This window comes from Rousettus aegyptiacus, unplaced genomic scaffold, assembly GCF_014176215.1.
Source record: "Rousettus aegyptiacus isolate mRouAeg1 unplaced genomic scaffold, mRouAeg1.p scaffold_m13_p_6, whole genome shotgun sequence".
In the NCBI taxonomy this organism is placed as follows: domain Eukaryota; kingdom Metazoa; phylum Chordata; class Mammalia; order Chiroptera; family Pteropodidae; genus Rousettus; species Rousettus aegyptiacus.
Window position 1 is genome coordinate 96,931,488 of NW_023416309.1, and position 21,525 is coordinate 96,953,012.

The following is a 21,525-nucleotide window of genomic DNA, read 5'->3' on the forward strand; positions in this document are numbered from 1 at the left end:
AGAAGGTGGGGCCCCTGGTCCATGGATTATGAATCTCCAAGTTCCAGGCCACTGTCATGTCTGAGGTGGAGAGAGGGGAGGCAGCCCCACTGCCGTCCCTCCCAGCATCTCAGGCAAAGCTGAGCAGAGCGGTTAGCGTAACCCGGATTGCTAGGGAAGCTTCGGTGACTCCCTTGCCTATGACTCAGTTTCCTCATCTGTAAATGGAGCTAATAATAATCCCTAGCTCATAAACCTATTGCTGAAGATTAAATGAGATAATCTAAGCAAAAGGGTTTACTCAGTGCCTGGCATGGAGGAGTTGCTGTTCTGCGTATTGCTGTCATTTAAATGTTCTACCCTGCCTTCTCGGGGTCTTGTACCTGGGAAGAACATAAGTTTTGAAGTCAGATAGACCTGGAATTCCTGCCTAGCCACTTATCAGGCATAAGGCTTTGGGCAACTCCCTTAAGTTCTGGCCCTACTTTTCTGATCTATAAGATGGGACAATGTTATTCTACTCCAAGGGCAGAGAATCAAGTGAGACGTGTCATCCAGGCAGGGCTGGCACTCATCCATGCCCCTATCCAGTCTGTGGATAATGACTAAGGGCTTGGCCTGCCCTGATTCTCAGCTGAGGTTCTGGGGATCTTGTGGTGAGGGAGCCAGGCCAGTCCTGCCCTGTCGGGGTTCATGATGAGTAGAATAGCTCTGGTTGCATAACAGATACCAGTGCCTGACTGCTACGATGGGGGCGTCTGGAGCAATAGCATACAGTAGGTGCCCCTAGCCTCAGCGGGGTGGGTGACACAGGAATGGTGTGTGAGAATCTACAAAGCTGGGAGGGAGGGGAGAGGGCTAACAGGGGAGATGCGCTCCTGGATGGTCTTGGAGAAAGGTGGGAGGAGGTGCTGGGTGGCTCGGATCCAGGGCAGGAGGTAGAAGCCAAGTTGGGGAACCGGCTGCCTGCTCAAGGGCCTCATCACTCAGGGCAAGTCTTGGCAGGGATTTAAATGGGGGGTAGGGGGGTAGGAAGTGTATGATCCCAGGAGGCAAGTGTTGTGTCTGTGACAGGAAGAGACAATGCCACCACTGCTGTGGTCCAGGTGAGCAAGGATGGAGCCCTGACCAAGACCGTGGCATGGGGCCGAGAGAGTCAAGGGGAAGGAAGCTTTGGGCTTGCCAATGGCTGGGAGGTGAGAAAGGATGGGGGAGGTGATACTGGTTCCTGGGGTGCCCGCTTGGGCTGTGGATGGTGGCGATGGGATCCTCTCCTGAGCCCACAGGCACTGGAGGGGAAGCCAAGAGGTTCCTTTGGGGCCTTGTAGAGTCTGAGGGTAGAGGTGTTCTGGGAACAGAGGCTCTGATGGTGTGGCACTCAGGAGGAGGGCCCACCTGGGAAGGGCATTTGTCCATCAGGGTATACACGAGCACCTGCAGCCAGGGTTGAGAAGCACAAAGGGAGAGGGCAAGAAATCGGCTGTGCCTTGAGAGGAGGAAGTAGGGGATGGTGGCCAAGGAGAGCCAGCAAGATGGAGTAGATCTGGAGGGGTGACCTAGGAGGGGTAGCCAGAGCCAGCAATTTGGCTGAGGAAGGGGAGCCAAATGTGATCAAACCCTACAGCCAAACATTTTAGCCCCTCAGAAGGCCTGTGAGAACTGCTACTCCTGCCTGCCAGGTAGTCTGTCCCCCAGCTCTAGGTGGGCCCTGGCAGCCCAGACACAGTGTCCTGGGCAGGGAGAAGAGCTGGCCCCTTCATGCTCACTGACTAGTTCTGGATGACAGGGGCTTCCACTCCCATCCTGGCCAGAACCTGATTTTACTCATCCCTTTAGCCCTGTGGCCTGGGAGTTAGGAGAGGGATCCTCAAGTCGGCTTCAGCCCCTTGGTCTATCTAGGGTCCTGACTGCCAGCCAGATGTTGTCTGCTCCCACAAGTCCAGCCTTTCCGGAGTGTCTTCCCCATTCCCCAGTCTCTTTCAGAGACATTTTCTGTCAGAGGGTGGAGTGTGTGTGTGTGTGAGACATGCCCCTACAGCCACAGACCCAGCATTTGAGCTGGACGCAACCTTAGAGACCAGCTAGTTCACCTCTTATTTTACCAACGGGGAACACTGATGCCAGGGTCGGGGTCTTGACTTGTCCAAGGTCACCTCCTGGTTCAGTCCCAAGGGACCACCCTTGTCACTACCTCACGGGAGGGTTCCACCAACCACCATCCATAGCCCACATTAAAATTCTCCCGGAGGGCCCTGCTGTCTCCTGCTCTGAATGATGCTGCTCAGGTGCCCAGGTCCGTGGTGGGCAGGGCTCACGGCCACCTGTGGCTGTGTTCACCTGCCAGCCACACAGTTTTCTCTCCAGTGTGCTCTGAGGGCAGAGGATCGTGCTGGGTGTGGAGTAGCAGGTGGGCTTCCTGCCAGAGGAAGGAGCCCTCAGTCTGAGATGGAGCCCCTGCCCTCAGGCTGCTGTGAGGATGATCATTCCATCTATTCAGTAAATATTGATGAGAACTCACTTGCCCCTCTTGAGGCTCTAGGCTCTGGGATGTGAGTGTGAGAGGACAGACAAGCTTTCTGCCCTCAGGATCTTACCATATATTGGAGACTTTCACAACCAGCATCGCCCGAGATTACAGTAAGCACTCAGGGAAAATGAACAGGGTGATGTGACTGCCTTTAAGTTGTGAGGACGGGGCAGCAGGGGGTGTAGGGGATGCCTGCCCATAGGAAAAAAATGGTCACAGAAGGCCTCGATGATGAGGTGATGCTGGTGATATTTGAGCTCAGATCTGAAGGGTGAAAAGGGGGCAGCCACGTCAAGAAGCGAGGGAAGGGACTCCAGGCCGAAGGAACAGCAAGTGCAAAGGCCCTAAGAAGGGACGGGCTTGGCTTGTTCACTGGGGAAGCCCCATGGCTTGACATAGCGAGGAAGAGGGAGGGAGAGAAGGTGGGTTTGGAGAGGGAGAGACCAGATCACAAAGCCCTTAGAGCTGATTCCCTGGGCAGTGGGAACCCATGAAAGGATGCTGAGCAAGGGAGAGATGTGGCCTCGTTTACAGTTTGAAAGGATGGCTACAGCTGCCGGGCGGAGAATGGATTGCAGGAGGCAAGAGTGGAGACTGGGCAGGTCTGTGCAGTTGTTCAGGCAAGAGGTGTTGATGGCATGGGCAGGGCAGTAGCAGGGAAAATGAAGACATTTTTGATATTTGGGAAGCAGAAGTTATGACTTCCTGATAGGTTGGATGTCAAGGGTAAGGAAAAGGGAGGAGTCAAGGGCAATTTTCAGGTTTCTGGGCAACTGGGTGGATTTGCTGAGCTAGAAAAGATGGGGGTGGGGCAGTGGAGAACAGGTTTGATGATGAAAATCAAGTGCCCCATAGTGAGCAGTGCCTGTGGGCCATGCAAGTAGAGACTCTGCGCAGGGAGCAGGAGGTACAGGACCAGGACGGCGGGGGGCAGAGCGGACAGCCTCGGGGAGATGCTAGGGCAGGGATGCACTGGAACTTACCGTCGGCAGGTAGGTGACGTCGTGGGGGGAGGGGAGCCCGGGACAAAGTTCTAGAGCTCCTCATCCTTTAGGGCAGGGTTCCAACCTCAGCTCTGTTGACACTTGGGGCTGGATGATCTGTGTCGTGGGGGCCGTCCTGTGCATCGGTGGCTGTTCAGCAGTAGACTTGGCCTCCACCCACTAGAAGCCATAGCACTTTCCCAGGTGTGACAACTGAAAATGTCTCCGGACAAATGTCCCCTGGGGGTGATTCACTCACTCTTCTTCTCACTCTTCTCCCTCCCATCCTTCCATCATTTCCTGGCGTAGAAAAATGATGGAAGGAAGGGAGGGAGAAGAGTGAGAAGAATGGAGTTAGGAGGAAAGCCAGGGACCAGGGGTCCTGGATGCCAAGAAAGGGTTTGACGAGGGAAGGCATGGCCCGATGCTGCAGAGAGGTTAAGGAAAGGGCCGAGCAGGGCCAGGAAGCAGCCACAGGCTTTGGCAACATGGTGTGCCTGGGCGACCTCGTGAGTGGCTTCCTGGGAAGGGGTGCTGTGTGGAGTTTTGAGTGAGAGGCAAAAAAGCAGGGAGAGCAGGTGTGGTTGACACTCCTGACCAGTTTTTCTGTGAGGGGGCGCACACGTGGACTGGGAAGGACTTTACAAGGATTTTTTGTAAGGTGGCTGGTGCCGGGTGGGGCCTGGCTGCCCTCCCAAGGTCCCCGCTGGTTCTCTGGGGCATTGCCAACACCTGGTTAGTGTTGATGCTAGTCTTAAAGATGCTAGTCTTTAAAGAGAAGATTGTGGACCCTCTGGGGAGTACTGAGAACGATGGGTACAGTGTCCAGGCAGAGAGAGTTGGCAGACTGTGGGCAGGAGACTGCCCCAGGTTCCAGATGAAGTGGAGCAGGGGGTCTCCTCGTGGCCCATGGGGTGGGGAGTCTCCACTACTGTCCACTGTCTGCAGCTCCTAGGGCCCTCTGGGCTCTGGGGGCAGGGAGGGCAGGCTTGGCCTCTCATACCCTCCCCCTCCAATCTCTCCCCCCTCCTCATGTCTCCCTGCAGAAAGCGGGCGGCGGCCTGCGCCAGTGGAAGCGGGTGTACGCCGCGCTGCGGGCGCGCTCCCTCTCGCTGAGCAAGGAGCGGCGGGAGCCCGGGCCGGCGGCGGCAGGGGCGGCGGCGGCCGTCGCAGGTGAGGACGAGGCGGCGCCCGTCTGCATCGGCTCCTGCCTGGTGGACATCTCCTACAGCGAGACCAAGAGGAGGCACGTGTTCCGGCTGACCACCGCTGACTTCTGTGAATATCTCTTTCAGGCTGAGGATCGGGATGACATGCTGGGCTGGATCAGAGCAATCCGAGAGAACAGCAGGGCCGAGGGCGAGGTGAGGGCCTGGCCCAGCCCCAGCGGGGCCAGAGAGGCCAGGGCAGGCCCCAGGGCCACCTCTCACCTGCTGCGGACCTATCTTTACCACTCTGAGCCTCAGTTCCTTCTTCCATAAAATGAGCTAACAGGGGTACACCTTACATCTGTACCCATCCTTGAATTTGGTGTGAAAAGAAAATGCACAGTGACTCACAGAGCACCCAGTGTCCTTAGTATGCCATGACTGGCAGTAATAATAACTGTGGGAATTACAGTAATTATTATTGTTATTGGTACGATTGCCTTGGGCAACGCTGGCACCAAGAGGTCAGCTCCAGGCCAGCCTCGGCTTCTTGCTGCAGGTTCGGTGGGGGACGGGGGGGTTGTCCTTCTACTATGCAGTGTGTTGCAGAATGAGGGGCCCCTGTGCCAGAAGTGTGGCTGGCCCTTCTGACAGGGCTGGCCTGTCTGCAGGGACATGAACACATTGACCTTGGGAGGAGGCCAAGAGGCTTGGCCTTTGGCAGTAGGCAGTAGGGGTTGAGCCAAGGCTTTGGCAGGGACTTTGGGAGAATTTTAAGAATGATGCCCTTTCCTGGGCAGCTGCATTCCAGGCGCCTGGGCTGGGGTTTCCACCTCCACTCACCCCCTTTTATCCCCTCAGCACACCTGCACAAAATGATGTGGGAGTCCTGGGCTTGGGGCTTGGTCCAGGTGTACACCTGTCCTGGCCACAGGTAGAGGGGGTGCTAGTGCACAGCCGTAGGCCACAGACCCTCTTGCTGAGGATATATCCTCTCACTGAAGCGGGCTCTGCCCCCAGGACATTGTCTTTCCTTGCTGCAGGGAGGAAAGTACCTGGAATCTGGGCCTTTGCTCTGGGAGGCCTGGCTGGGTATACCCCTATCAGGACACTGTCAGGGGTCCCAAGTCACCTTCATTGTCACAATAGCTGTCTTTCAAAGGCCACTTCCCTGGGTCTTGGCAGGAGTACAAGGAGTGCTGTGTGCATAATTCTGCACCCCAAACCTGAAGTTGCCATATTACATCCCCCCATGTTACTGCTGAGGAGACTGAGGCTCAGAGAGGCTAAATGTGTTACTTAAGGTCACACAACTGATGAGGGGATGCTTGGGAGTCCAACCCTGGTCTTTCTTGCTCCAGGGTCTGTGCCCTCCAGTTGGCAGAAGGAGGAGAGGGGAAGGGAGGCCAAGGCAGGGGCCAGGGATGAGCCCTGTGGCAGGCTGGCTGCGGGCACTGATGGCATCTGCTTTCTCTTTCCCCTCCTTCAGGACCCCGGCTGTGCCAATCAAGCTCTGATCAGCAAGAAGCTTAATGATTACCGAAAAGTGAGGTGAGGCCCAGCTCTCATGGAGCAGTCCTGGCCATGCGATGGGGCAGAGGTTGTCCTCCTGGTTCATCTCCAGGCTATAGGACAGCCCCTGAGTTGCCATCTGCTTGGGACAGAGAGGGTGGCCATGAGGCCTCCAGTCGCAGAAGGGTGTGGAGGGTTTTCCTCAGGGATGGAGGGGAGGTCCAAAGTAGGGAGAGGCCAGGGCAGGTGGCATGCTGGATCACCCAGACGAAGACCTCTCTTCTCCTCCTCTTCCTATACAGCCATAGCTCTGGGCCCAAAGCTGATTCCTCCCCAAAAGGCTCTCGTGGCCTGGGGGGCCTCAAGTCTGAGTTCCTCAAACAGAGTGCGGCACGTGGCTTCAGGACTCAGGATCAGCCTGCAGGAAGCAAGGGTAAGAAGTGGCTGCTAAGGGGGTGATATGCATGCAGGTGCGAGGGTGGGGGTCAACTCTGGGTCTGCATGGGAGGGGAAGGCCTCTGAGTGTGTGTGCACACATATGGGTGTTTGTGTGTGTGTGTATCTCTGTGGGTGTGTCTGTCCACGTGTGTTTGCCCATAAGTGTCTGGGGCTTTTAGGGTCTCAGGGACTTGAAGGGCCTGGAGTCGATTTCCCTCCAAGACATCCCTGCTGTGTCTTGATCCAGTCTCTGCTGTGTCTCTTCAGGGGCAGGAGTTTTTTCCTCTCCGGAGGCAGACTTTTCCATCTTCACATACTTTTGGCTGTTAGAAAGTTCTTCCTTTGACTTAACCAGAATCCGTAGTTTTCGCCTTGTTGTATTAGCCTTGGAGGCCACACACAACTTTACGTTACTCTGAGGCCTCTCTCCCCTGGAGTGAGCACGCCTTTGTACTGGGATATAATTTCCTATCGGCTCTCAGCATCTCGGCGACTCTCTCATGGAGTCCCCACATGTCCAAGCACATGTGGATGTGGCGGGTGAATGTGGCTGCTTGGCTGCTGCCCCTCCCCTAGCCCAGCTTACTCTGGCCCTCTCTGCCCACCCCCAGATGACAGTGTTGCCATCCCCAAAAGCCCCTGGGGCATCAATATCATCAAGAAGAACAAGAAGGCAGCCCCCAGGGCATTTGGAGTCCGGCTCGAGGAGTGCCAGCCAGCCACAGAGAACCAGGTAGGTCCCGCCACAGTGTAAAGCAGGCAGAAAAGAGGGCACAGAAGTCAGAGCTGCAAGGGACTTTGGAAGTAGCTGTCCTCCTCGTCTTACAGACATAGCTGGGAAGCCCAGGACGGGAGCAGCACAGCTGAGGCAGAGCCCAGATTCCCTGACTCTTCTTCAGACCAGAGCAAGGCTTGGGGGTTATTTCTAGGCCTGAAACTGGAGGCAGCGAGGGCCTTTGGCCCCTCATAGAGTTCCAGGCAGCACCTGAGCCTTGCGCTGCCCTCATCTGGGCCTTCCATTTCCTCTGGCCCACTGGTGGAGAGTGCTGCCCTCACATTTGCTAACACTCCCACCTGCCTGTGTCCCTAGCTCGTCCCCCTGATCGTGGCTGCATGCTGTCGCATCGTGGAGGCTCGGGGACTGGAGTCCACGGGCATTTACCGAGTGCCAGGCAACAATGCAGTGGTGTCTAGCTTGCAGGAGCAGCTCAACCGTGGGCCTGGTGACATCAACCTACAGGATGAGGTGGGCACAGCTGGGGGGTGCTGGGAAGAGGGCTGAGGTGGTGTGTGTGTCTGTTGTGTTCATTGTACCCTGAGATGTGCTGGGCACCACCGGGGATAAGCATCACCCCAGCTGAGGCTGGAAGATAGATGCAATCGTGGCCTGGGGAGCCCTGAGGCAGAGGCTTGAGGGCAACAGAGTGTTGGGCCTTAGGATGAGTAGAGTTCAGTAAAAGCCAGTGAAAGCCAGGATAGGGCATTCCAGGCAGAAGGAATGGCCTTGGCAAAGGCATAAACTCTGAAGGTTTGCCACTGTTCAACATGCCTTCTCTGTAAAAAGCCAGGAAATAAATATTTTAGGCTTTGATTATCATATAGTCTTTGTTGCATACCTTCTTCCTCCTCCTCTTTCTCTCTTTCTTTTCACAATTTTTTAAAAGTATAAGATCTATTCTTAGCTCAAGGGCCATGCAAAAACAGGCTGCTGGGTGGATTTAGCCTATGGGCTATGGTTTGCAAGTCCCTGGCTTAGAAGAGGGAAAGTATATGACATTTTCTGGAGCAGTCAGCAATTTGGGGGCCTGCAACACAGGAATTGAAGAAGCTAATCGGATGAGATGAGACCAGCTCATCGAAGGGATATGACAGCCACATTTAAGAGTTTTCAGCAGGGCCAGTGTTTCTCAGACTGTGTTTTCTAGAAACTTAAGTTTCCCCAGAGGTGTGTGGGAGACCAGGGCGAGGTCAGGACCCCCCATCCGTGCTTGAATTAGAGAAACCTCTCTCAATTGGGTTTTCGTATATGATTTCATTTGACAAAGGAGGCTGCTGAAAAAGAGATTTTTGGAAAACCACGAATCTGGGCAGTGAAGTCCCATGAGTCACATACCATGAAGCCTCATGTGATGCATGACAGTCTTCCTGCCCTTGGGAAGGGAATGGGGAGAGAAGATAAGTATGTGTGAAATCGTGGGCAAGAGAAAAGGCTGATCTCTCATGAGGACCAGATTGTGTGATGAGGAAGGAGAAGATGCTGAGGGCTAGAGCAGATGGTAGGTTTGAGTTTTTGAATCTTTGAAGGATGAATAGGAGAGAGCAGGTGGACAAGAAGGCAGCCCAGGCAAGGCACGATGGCATTTTCCAAAATCCCAGAAAAGAATCTGAATGTCAGGGCAGAGAATGGACCTACCTCCTGGGCTTGGCAGTGGGGAGGATGAGGCCCGGGGCAGCAAAGAGAGGGGTTTTCATGGCTTCACTGAAGCCTTTGACCTTGATCTAATGGAATAGTGAGCCTTTGATGATTCTTCAGCTGGGAAGGCATAAATGAGAGTGGGGTTTGAGAAAGAATAGTGCTTTAGCTTATACCTAATGGATATGAATGAGGAAGGTCCTGAGCAGGGGACTAGGAGGACTCAGTGGTGCCAAGGGAATAAGGAGGATGGGCGCAGCTCTAGGAGTTGGTTCCATGAGAGAGAGGAAGGATGGGCAAGAAGAGCCAAAACTTTGAGCTGGGGGTTGGTGAAATCTATCCCTGGAAGAAACTGGGGTATAGGACAGGAGAGGAAGGCTGTGTCACATAGTGGCCCCATTGGAGTTGAGTTGATGGTAAGTTACCCACATGGGTGTGATGGCATAATCAGGCACTAGACCAGAAATGGACTGGAGAGTGGGCATGGGGTCACACTGGGGCATGGGGTAAGACGACGGAGGGAGCTGCTGTTCAGAGAGAGGGCGGGCATCAGAGATACAAGGGAGAGGCTCTGAGCGGGCAGGAGGAGAGGGGAACTTAGGCGAGGATGGAGATGAGGAAAGATACTTGCACATAGGAGGAGTCAAGAAGGACAGGGCACCTTGGGTTTGGCAGCTGGGAGATGAGAAGAGCCCACACATCAGGGATAGGAGATAATGGAGGGAGGTATGCAGGTGCTGCACTAGGTAGGGGCAAAGTATGCACCAAAGCACATTATCTGGGCCTTAGGAGGGAGAAGAGGGCTCAGGGTGTGGGTGTGCAAGTATATTGGGTGTGTGTTTTTGTCTTAGACATCAGTGGTGTTATTTGTTGTGGGGGAGGGGGTAGTGCTGGAAGGTAAGCATTGTTTGCAGGGTGAATCTAACTTCTCTTGAGCCTGTAAGAGGGTAGGATATTTTGATGGTCGGGCATTAAGCTATGGATCCATTGTAACAAGCAAGTATATTGTTGAGTCGTGTGTCTTTGAAGTTGAGTGTCTCATTTGAGGCTCGGTTGAGGCTACTAGGTTGCTTTCTGAGCATGAGTTACTCTGAGCAGTTCCCACAAGGTTGTTATCCTTGACTTTGTGCAGGGTGATGGTGCCCCCTGGTGGACAAATGGAAAATGCCTTGGCTGTTTTTTAATCATTCTGGTTTTAAACATTTATTTACACCAGTTTTCTTAACCTTGACACTTTGGACAGATTAAGTCTTTGTTGTGGGAGGTTGTTCTGTGCATTGGAAGAAGTTTAGCAACATCCCTGGCCTCTTTCCACTACATGCCAGGGCTGCCGCTGCCCCCATCCTCCTGTGAGTCAAAATGGTTCCAGACATTGCCAAATGTCCTGGCGGGGCAGGATCGCCCTGGTTAAGAACCACTGACTTAGACCTTTTACGTGCCAGGCTAACAGAGCTAGCTGGGTGATCGAAACACAGTGGGAAATAAGACAGACAGGACCCTGCCGCCCATGGAGCTTACAGTTCCAACGCCAGGGAGATAGGCAGGAACGAAGGAACGAATGTGTACAGTAATGACATTGTGGTAAGTACCATAGAAGAAACAAAGTCAGGGCTGTGATTCAGATGACAGAGCAGTGGCAATGATGGCCACTTTAGCTGTGACAGTCAAAGCAGGCCTTTCTGAAGAGGTGATGTTTAGACAGGATGAGGAGCCAGCCATGTGGAGGGCAGGGTGCGGAGAGTTCAGAGCACAGTGCAAAGGGCCTGAGACAGGAAGGCACCGGGCACGAACACGTGCTATGTCAGGGTTGCGGGGGCGGGGGGGGGGGTGGTCCAAGGGTGACTCTACGATAAATGGGGAGCACTGAGAAGCAGGAGCTGGCCCTACCAGGCACAATGGAAGTCTAATGGGTAGGCTTGCATGGGGGTGAGTTTCGCTTACTTCTGTCCCTCACAGTGCCTTAACCAAAGAAGGCACCTGGTACTTTCCGTAGGTGGCAAATGTTGGAGCTCACGGGGCTGGCTGGAGCAGAGAGAGTCTGGGGCCAAGTGGCCGGGGGCTAGGACCTAGCTGGGGGCTCTGTTCTGCTGCCTCCGATAAATCTTCTTAGAGCAGAGATCCCCTTGGTCTGGGAAGAGCTTGGCGTGAGTGGATCCCAGGAAGGGCCTGGGCCGGGCCTCGCTGGGCTGGGCTGGGCTGGGCTGGGCTGGGCTGGGCTGGACTAGCACGGAGGCATGGGCACCTGGGCTGGGCCTGGATGGTCCAGGACCTGGGGACTGGGATTTTGGGTACCTGGCCTGCCTGTGGCCTGACATCTTTGCCCTCTTCCCAGCGCTGGCAAGACCTCAACGTGATCAGCAGCCTGCTCAAGTCCTTCTTCCGAAAGCTGCCTGAGCCTCTTTTCACTGATGGTGAGTAGGAAGTCGAAGTGGAAGATGGGAGGAGGGACACCTGTCTCTCCCGCACTCTGACCACTTTTTAAATTGAGTTTTATTTTTACCTTTTAGGTTTTTATTTTAATACAAAAGAAATATATACTTTTAAAAAACAGATAGTACAGGTACAAATAAAGTAAACACAAAAGTCTGCCATTCTCTCACTCTTTGTGTCCTGAGGTTATATTAACATTCTGAGCATTTCCTATGTGCCAAGCACTACTCTCCACAACTCCAGGAAGTAGGTACTGTCATCTCCACTTAACAGATGAGGAAACTGAGGCATAGAAAGGTTAAATGATTTGCCCAAAGTCTCATAGGTTGTAAGTGTCGGAGCCAGAACTTGGTCCCAGGCATCTGGCTCCAGAGCCCAGCTCTTGACCATTTGCTGAGCCGCTTATTCCCAACCTGTTGTGTTTCCTTCCAGACCCTCTGACACTATGACAAAGGCACACGTGCACACATAGGGTCTGGAGTTGGGTGCGTTCAGTGGTACGCTGGTAAATGTTAACACCTGGCTCTCCAGGAAAAAAGCCTTGGTCTGTAGCATGTTCCAATTTCCATGGTATAAATAAGTATCTTCCATCATGGCTGATTTCAAGCCACTGATATGCTGTCACCAGCGTGGAGCTGAGAAGAAATGAACGCAGTTGACTCTCAGGAGCCAGCGTGAGCGGACGCCACTCCTAGTTGGGTTATCTTAACAAGGGAGGCTTGTTATTTTGAGATTCATTCGTGTCAGTACAAAGAGCTCTGCCTCATTCTTCTTTTAAATCAACCACATAGTATTTCATAGTCTGAATGGACTATAATTTGTCTAATCACTCCCTTATCGATGGATATTTAGGTTGTCTTAAAATTTTTGGTATTATAAAACACATTGCGATGACTTTCCTTGAGTATGTCCCTGCACACCTGGGTCAGTGTCCTCAGGTAGAGTCCTAGACGGAGAATTGCTAGGCCAAAGTCCTGAACATTTTTGAAAGCTAATGTCAAGTGGCTCTCTGAGACGCGGGCCCTAGTCCACGCCCCCTCGAACAGCGTAAGAGAGCGCTGCCTTCTCCCCATTGCCATCAACATCGGATGTTATCAATATTTTAAACTTTTGCTAATCAGATGGGGGAAATAGCATTTTATTATTGTTTTTATTTTCAATTTCCTCATTAGTAGGGCGATTAACTGTCTTTTCATTAGTTTATTGGTCTTTTCTCTTTCCTCTGTAATTGCCTGTTTGGACTCCATGCCCATTTTTCTATTGGCTCGTCTGTCTTTTTTCATATTGATTTGTAAGAGACAAGCTTTTGTATATTATGGATATTCATTTGTGGTTAGTTTTTGCAAATATTTATCTTGGTCCCCCATTCGCCTTTTAACTTTTCAGTAGAGAAGTCGGAAACAGTTATTTTAAGTGTGGTCAAAGTTGTTCATCTTGCATGGATTCTGCATCTCATGTTTAGGAAGTTCTTATCATTATAAAACTGTTTTCTTAGTTTTTCTAATATTTCCATAACTTTTCTCTTTGGCTCTGTAATGCAGTTAAATGTGTATGATGTTTGTTAGAACAAGATAGCTAGTTGTCCCAGGGACATTTACTGAGGCCTTCATCCTTCCTCACTAATTTGCAGGCTGCCTTTATCACATAGCAAAGACCCACATGGCCTGTTTCCCTCCTTTCTGCCCCTGTCCTTGCTCAGCTTTCCCTACCAGTTCCACTGCTTTCACTGTGACGCCTTTTCAGTGTGTTTCGATCTCTGATAGGGTAAATCCTCCCCCATCGTTCTTCCTTTAAAAAATATTCTTGGCTGTCCTTATGCATTTACTGATCCAGATGGATTTTAGAATAAACTAACCACATTCTATTTTAAAAGTTCCCCATGGACCTCTGAAGGGAGCTGGGGGAATCCTGACACAGGTGAGGTGGGGTGTCTGGAGGCCGAAAGGCCCCTCCATCTTTCTAAGTAAGCTCTTTGACCTTGTGGTAGTCTTGTCCTAGAGACTGGTATAAAGACTCCTTTTCCAGTATTAGCATTTAGCTCAGGTCTTATTTCTTCTCAAATGAACACCCAGGTCGGGTGCACACCTGAGTACAACTGTGGTGGGTTTGGTCACATGAACACAAGGCCACGAAGCCCCCCGAAACTGGAACAGCGTGGGGCTCCTCAGCCATCCAGGGCTGCCAGCCTGGACGCCTCCCACCCTGACAGTGGGAGAAGGCGCTGCCTCCTCTTCTCTAACGGGTCTTCTCTGTGTTCTAGACAAATACAATGACTTCATCGAGGCCAATCGCATTGAAGACTCGAGGGAGCGGATGAAGACGCTGCGGAAGCTGGTAAGGAACGAGAGATGCTGTTAGAAAAAATGCAGCCTGGACTGGGAGAGCACCACTGTCCCAGAGGCCCAGAGTCCAGTGCCATCAGTTCTCTCTGTGACTTTGAGAAGCCCTTCTTTACTCTGGTCTCAGTTTCTCCATCTATACAAGGAGGTCAGTTAGAGGGTGGATTACAAGCCCACTAGGATATGGCATTGAGAGCCCCCTTGGGGTGTGGTGGACAGAGGGAGGCCATCGCAGCTTGGTCACATGCCCCTTTCTCTCCCACCCAGATCCGGGACCTCCCAGGACACTACTATGAAACACTCAAATTCCTCGTGGGCCATCTGAAGACCATTGCTGACCACTCGGAGAAAAACAAGGTTGGCGGGGGCTCTGCCATGAAGTGTCGGGGAGGGAAATGCACCTAGATCTCCTCCGCACAGTCTGAGCTCCTCAGGATCAAGTGCTCTCAAGCCCCTCTAGACACACCCTCCTCCTTAAAGGTCACTCTCTCTCCACCCCACCCCTACGTGCTGGTTCATGCTTCTCCCTCAGAAAGCTGTCTCCTGAGTTTCTGAGAGTCTTCCAGAGGCCCAGCGCCACAGTCCCCTGTGGCAGATGGAAATCTGTGCTCTGATTTAGCTGGAATCCCTTGCATTGCATTTCCCTGATCGCACCTCTTAGATCTTCCAGTTCTGTGGTGAAGAAAATGAAAGGAGCCTACAAGATTTCTCTTAATTTCTTGGAATGTCCTCTGGGCCCCCACTCTGGGATCTACCACTGCTAGTGCAGTACGGGTGTGCAGGTTAGGCACTGCTCGTGGCTGCCAGACCTGAGGGCGAGTGGGGCTGAAATCTCGCTTGTGCTCTACTTACCAGGCACCTCCATGCTCATGCAAGGAGGCGTTCAGCCCCTAAGCTAGGCACAGCTCAGGATGTGGTTGGGACAGGGGCCTGAGGGACCCTGAATGAGGAGCCCTGGGGCACTGGAGTCAGGCTCACAGGGCTGTTGATGCTGACCTGCTCCCTCCACTGCCCAGATGGAGCCCCGTAACCTGGCCCTGGTCTTTGGGCCGACACTGGTGAGGACGTCAGAGGACAACATGGCGGACATGGTGACCCACATGCCTGACCGTTATAAGATTGTGGAGACGCTGATCCAGCATGTGAGTAGTCACCGCAGCCAGGACGACGCGTACCCCTGGGTACCTTGCTCCTGCTTGCCTGGGTGGGTGTGCTCAGGGAAAGATGAAGCAGCTTAAGAAAATGCTGCTGGGGTGGTGAATGCCCTTCAGAAGCAATAGGCTGCGTTTCAAAGCCAAACAGGAAGTGATCCTAGAATCCTGTTGTTCTGGGAGGTCACATCCCCAGCAGGAGAATCAGGAGGTCCCTGAGCTTCCAAGATGTACACGAGGTTCAGAGGGAGGAGGACAATCAGGGAAGGAGCTGCTGGGTGGGAGAGTGGAAGTGGTGAACACAGAGGTGCCTTCGGAAATTGGCCCCCAAGAGAGGTGACCTGGCGTAAACAGGCAGAGACAGGTGCAGAACGGAGGCAGAGCTCTGCCCTGCAGGCCCCGCTGAGGCTTAAGGGAGGACATGGCGATGCCCAGGCTAGGGCAGGGCATGGCATGGGCTGAGGCAGGATTCTGCAATGGTGCTGCATGTCATGGGTTGGTCACCTCCTTTCTCTTGGCTGCCTGGAGGCCATGAGTCCTGTGTTTCTAAGGATTCTTGTTATCTGTCCTTGAAGGGATGAGAAACAAGTAACCAGCAGAGGGCGCAGGAGGCCTTTGTCTTCCAGAGCCAGACCCAGAGCGGCACTGACCCCTTCTGGGACATTCAGGGTTTTTTTTTTTTTTTTTATAACTCTTAGATTTTCCATTCCAAATTTTGGTATGGACTGTGGTTCAGCCCACAAAATACAGAACCAGATCCCCTCCTGCCAGAAGAAATAAGATTGGCAGCCGGTCAGAGGAAGTGGAGGGAGCCTCAGCTTCCCCGCACCTCATAGGCACTTTAGGGAGAAATAGTAGATCACATTACTCCATTTTATAGATGAGGAAACTGGGGCACAGAGAGGCAAAGCGACTTGCTTAAGGTCACACAGATAATAAATGTCAGTCCCAGGATTGTAACCTGGATCTGTCTGACCAAAGCCTGTGCTTTCCTCCCCACCTACTTGGAGAGCAGATTCTGTCCTAGAGCGAGGGAGGCTGGCCAGGGTCAGTAAAATGAGAAAGCGAGCCAACTTCGGTCATGCTGACTGGCCTCGTCTGCTTGTTTCCTTCCTTTGCTGCGTGCTCAGGGGTCTAGGACATAGCAGGTGGCATCGTGGCCTCTTTTCAACCTGACTGGGACCATTGGCCTGGATATCCACCCACTCCAGAGCTGTCAGAGAGGCCAGGGCCACCAGGCAGTGTCAGGGATCCTGGCGAGGCCTTGGTCTGGGGAAGCTTATCTCCCTTAGAAAAGATCAGCCCTCCAGCCCAACAGGGAGCCCCCACCCCCGAAACCCGGAGTGTATGCTGCGCGGTGGGGGAGTGGAGAAGAGAGGGAAGCTGGCCCCATGGCTCCCAGAGAAGTGCCTAGAAGCTTGAGGCCTATAGTCAGCTGGGGTATCAGGAATAGCAGCCTTCAGGGAGAAAGGAGGCCCAAAGTATGTCTACTTACTCTCCCCCATACCCCCGAAGGGAGGCTCCAAGCCAATGGCAGGCCTTCCTCCGGGCAGGGTTAGGGAGCTGTCTCATTCACAGGTGTATTACTAGCACTGAGCCTAGTGCCTGGCAGATAGTAAACACTCAGTGTTTGTTGAATGGATAAATGAAAGCATTGCTATTGAGGTCATGCTGGTCTGGGCTCTCCCAGCCAGGGGTTCATTCCTGGGGACTAACTGAGCTGGCAACCCTCCCTTCTCCACGTCCTTGGCATTTGATCATAATCATCCCTGGATGGTTGTTGAGAGAATGAACTGTCCCCTCTGCAGGCCCCTTAGCCCCCTGCCCCATGTTTGCCGGCGTCTGCCCAGCCCAGAGACTCTGTAGCAAGGGCTTGGTGTAATCATGATCCCAGGCAGGGTTGGACTTGTGGCAGAGACTGCTCTGGCTCTGAGCCCCTGGCAAGTCAGTGGATGGCAGGAGATAGTGGGTGGCATGATCTCCCTCTGGGAGTTCCAGCTGAAGCTGTCACCTGGCCTACCCTGCCCGGGGCTTCTGTTATCTGTGGAACTCCTGTACCTCAGAGCTGGAAAGGGCCTTAAGGCATCAGACCTGTGCTTTCATAGTACAGGGGTGGAAACCGAGGCCTGAAGAAGAACAGTGACTTGCCCAGGGTCGCGGAGCAAGATGACGACAGAGTAGAGATGAGCAAACCCAGGCATTCGGCCTCCCAGTGGCAAGTCACCAACAAGCTCACACCTATGTTTACTAAGTCAATTGGAACTCAGACAAAGAGCTTGTCAAGGCATTTGTTCATTTATTCATTCAGCAAACGTGGTGATACCTACTATGTGTACGCTGGCATTTCTCAGCCACTAATGACCTTTGGGGCCCAATCTCTCTTGTAGGGTGCTGCCCTGTGTATTGTAGGATGTTTAGCAGCATTTCTGGCTAGATGCCAGGAACACCCTTCCCGTTGTGACCATTGAAAATGTTTCCAGGCCTTAACAGATGCCCCCTAGTGGGATAAAATCACCTCTGTTGAGAACCACTGGTGTATCAGTTGATGGCGCTGGCTGTGGAGCCAGCCTGCCAGAGGCCAAACTCAGACTCTGTTCTTTATATGCTGTGTGGCGTGGACAAGTTACTTACTGTGTTTGCGCCTCGGTTTCCTCATCTATAAAGTAGAGATAATAATAGTATTTACCTCTCAGGGTTATTGTGAGCGTTAAATGAGTTAATATAAAGCATTTAAAATGGTGCCTGGCAGTAAGTATCAGATAGCTATCATCATCGTCATCCTCATTATTATTCCATGCCAGAGATATGCAGGTACTGGGAACACAGAGAGGTATAGAACTCGGGCCTGCTCTGAAGGAACACTGCCCACGGAAGACATTCTTTCTTCACGCTCTGGGCTATGCCCAGGGAAGCCTCATAGAAAGATCCAGCCCAGCCCTGGGCGTCGCGCTGGGTCAGTAGTCAGGGAGTTCTTGAACTGTCTTAAAAGACCAGGAGGAATTTGGCCAGGCAGTGAAGGGAGAAAGAGCATTCTAGGCAGAGGGAACTGCCCTGTGCAACAGCAGGCTGGCGTGAGCTAGCGTGAATTCTTCCAGAGAAGCATAGCCATCCAGAGCTTCCTGTAGACTTCTGGGTTCCCAGAGCACTTTTGGGTACCCTCACACTCGAGTTAATGGCTGGCTTCTTGGGGATCCCTCTGGTCAGCCTCTCTCTGGGTAGCCACACTTTTTAAATAATAATAGCTGACCTTTATTATACACTAACAATGTGTTGTACTAAATGTTTTATATACAATATTTCATTATTTTGTTATATTTTTAAAAATTGAGATTTAATTGACATATAACTTTATATTAGCTTCAGGTGTACAACGGAGTGACTCGATATTTGTATATATTGTGAAATGATCAGCATAAAAAAGGTCTAGTTAATATCTGTCACTATCCAGTTCTATTTTTTTTTCTTGTGATGAGAACTTTTAAGATCTACTCTCAGCAACTTTCAGATATACAATACAGTATTAACTATAGTCATCAGGCCGTACATTACATCCCCATGACTTATTTTATAACTGGAATTTTGTACTTTTTGACCACCTTCGCCTATTTTGCCCATCCCCCACCCCTGCCTCTGGTGCTCACTGATCTGGTCTCCGTACCTATGAGTTAAGAGTTATTTATTTATTTTCTATTCCATGTGCAAGTGAGATCATATATTTCACTTAGCATAATGCCCTCAAGGTCCATCTGTGTGGTCACAATGGCAAGATTTTCTTTTTTTTTTTATGGCTGAATAATATTCCATTATGTGTGCGTATAAATATATATATATATATAATGTGCATACACATATATCACATTTTCTTTATCCATTTATCCATGGATAGACGCTTAGGTGGTTTCCATGTGTGGGCTATTATAAATAATGCTGTGTTGAACCTGGGGGTGCAAATATCTTTTCAAGTTAGTGTGTTTGTTTTCTTTGGATAAATACTCAGAAGCAGATTTGCTGGATCATGTGGTAGTTCTGTTTCTAATGTTACGAGGGACGTCCATACTGTTTTCCACAGTGGCTGCATCAATTTACAGTCCCATCAACAGAGCACAAGGCAGAGTCTCTGCCTCCGTTTCTCTATATCTGTGCCATCATCTGTTATTTCTTCCCTTCTTGGCAATAGCCATACAGTATTTCATTTTAATTCTCACCAATTTTAGAAGTAGACACGCCCATTATGCCCATGTTACAGAAAAGTAAATAGACTCAGAGAGCTAATTTGATGTAGGTGAACTTGAGCCCAAGATGACTGGCTTCAGACGTCGCAGCTTTTTCTTATCCTCTCTCACTCTTCTCATTTGTCTCTTTCTTGTCTCTCTTCTGTGCAGCTTATTTGAGTTAATCACATATCTGATTATGATTAATCATAACTGAGGTTCATGGCACATGATCATAATCAACTCTGTAAGTGACCTTGTTCATTCCTGATCCCAATCTCCCATAAGCACCCATCTTAATAGGTTAATATGTGTCTTCAACTCATATTAAGTACCTTTAATGTACTTATTTTAAATATATGTATTCTTAAGTATATTTAATATTCTTTGTGTGTTTTCACTTTCAGTGAGCTCAGTTCATTTACTTTATCATAATTGCTGTACTGTTAGAACTTAATTCTGCCATCTTAAATGTCATTTTTAATGCCTTTTTTTGTTTACCACATTTTTATTTCCTTTTTTGATCTGCTATACCTAGCTTTGAGGAGTCAATTTTTATTCTCCTGATATGAAGTCATACAATTTATAAAACCCATACTTACGTTTAAACACGCAATTATAAAACTCATACCTCCGTTCAGTTTCCACTATCAATTTCTAAAGCTTATCAGTGTCTTCCATCACATCTAAAAGCCAAGTACCTAGTGTCCTTTTACCTGTCACTGGTTTCTCCCTCTGAATTTGAATTCCAGATTTTCATGGATACACTTTGTGTGTGTGTGTGTGTGTGTGTGTGTGTGTGTGTGTGTGGTTGTTGTTGTTGTCGTTGTTGGTTGGTTTGGTAACAATGGATTTTTCTATGCTACTAGCCATCTTTACGTCTCAGAGCCCACTGCTCCACACTGGATTCATTTCTTTACCTGCTCATGTACTCGGTTAAGAGAGTCTTTATGTAGTACTTTCTGATGTCTTAGAATCACTTTATTTCACACTCAAACTTAAATGAGAGTTTAGCAAGGTATAAAATTCTAGGTTCAAAATTCCTGTATTTGTAGTCCAGCAATACATTGAAAATATTACTTCCTTATCTTCTTATGCCTGTTGCTGTTGAAAGTACTAGTTACGGCTAGTTGTTCATTTGTAAGCTGTCTGTTTTTGTTCTTCAGAAAGCTTCTATCCATCTATCTATCTATCTATCTATCTATCTATCTATTTATCTATCTATCTATTTAGAGTTTTACCTTCAAGATTCTCAAATTTCACAAAATATATTTCAGAGTGGGATTTTTAATTTCTACCTGTTTGGCATTTAGGAGACACTCCTTGCCTGCCCTGCCCCTCAGGGAACCTCCTAACACCTCCTTTAAGGCACTTCTCTTTTCTGGGGGCGGGCTATGGGGGAGAGTGTGCCATTCCATTTCTAAGAGTGGAGCCTAGGGGCTGGTTCTGAGATATACTCGGCTCTAGCAAGCCTAGGGGACCTCCCTGCAGTAGACCCAGCTGGCACTAGATGGCGCTGCTGCCTCCCGGCTTCCGGCCTGCCCTAGGGAGCCTGCCATAGTGATATTGCGCTTGACAGTGTGGAGTGAAAAACAGGCAAAGAGAGAAACTCTCCCTGAGCTAGTCATCATTCTCCACTTGGACGCTCCCTCCCTCCAGGCTGCGTTTCCCTCCCACACTTGGGTCCAACGTTTTCTCTCCCGAAGGGTTTCTCATAGTCTATGGGGTAGGGTTCCAAGATTCATCAACCTCCTTCTGAGACCTGTCTAGCAACAGGCCAGCCTGGAGTTTGTCGAGAAGAGGGGAGACCCTTGCCTCTTGGTGCCCCTTGCTGCACCGCTCCATCGGCGCCTGAGAAGGTCCCCTGGGCTGAGCAGGTTGGGAGCCTGTGTCTCCTCGTCTTCCCTCGGCCCCGTCCCACGCTGATTTCATGACTTCTTTTTGTCTCCCCTGCAGTCAGACTGGTTCTTCAGTGACGACGAGGACAAGGGGGAGAGGGTAAGTGATGCGGAGGGCAGGTGGGGTGGGTCTGGTCTGAGGTGGGCCCTCACCCCAGGTGGCGGGGGCAGCAAGACTGAAGCAGGGGAAGGTCCTTGACCTTGTGGCATCCCTAGTTTGATAGAGAAAACACAGACCCTCTCCTCAGGAGTCTCCAGTAGAATGGGAGACACAGTCCTTGCCTTCATGAGTCCTCAGTCTGCGGGGGGAGATTTAGGCCTTGCCCTAAGGAAACAGAGTCCAGTAGCAAAGGCAGATCCCACCTTCCAGTCTTACGTGGAGAATATAGATTTTAGGAAGGTCCAATCTGATAGAGGAAACACAGCTCCTGCTCTCAGCTGAGGGAACAGCTTGGGTCTTCAGGGTTCAATCGAGGTGTCGGGGAAGGCACAAAAC

At 51.1% G+C, this 21,525-nt stretch overlaps 1 protein-coding gene across 7 annotated transcripts in view; it reads left to right on the forward strand.

Moving 5' to 3' along the window:
* Positions 1-21,525, forward strand: part of ARHGAP23 (Rho GTPase activating protein 23) — a 74,657-nt gene that overhangs the window by 44,396 nt on the left and 8,736 nt on the right. For 6 of the 7 annotated variants that reach the window (XM_036222096.1, XM_016164704.2, XM_036222097.1 and 3 more), the window contains 10 exons: positions 4,536-4,853; positions 6,127-6,188; positions 6,452-6,582; positions 7,199-7,320; positions 7,678-7,833; positions 11,333-11,411; positions 13,691-13,764; positions 14,037-14,126; positions 14,786-14,911; positions 21,088-21,129. In XM_036222096.1, coding sequence (XP_036077989.1) covers positions 4,536-4,853; positions 6,127-6,188; positions 6,452-6,582; positions 7,199-7,320; positions 7,678-7,833; positions 11,333-11,411; positions 13,691-13,764; positions 14,037-14,126; positions 14,786-14,911; positions 21,088-21,129 — 1,200 coding nt within the window. The remainder of the gene's footprint in view (positions 1-4,535; positions 4,854-6,126; positions 6,189-6,451; positions 6,583-7,198; positions 7,321-7,677; positions 7,834-11,332; positions 11,412-13,690; positions 13,765-14,036; positions 14,127-14,785; positions 14,912-21,087; positions 21,130-21,525) is intronic. The other variant, XM_036222098.1, reaches the window with a different exon arrangement.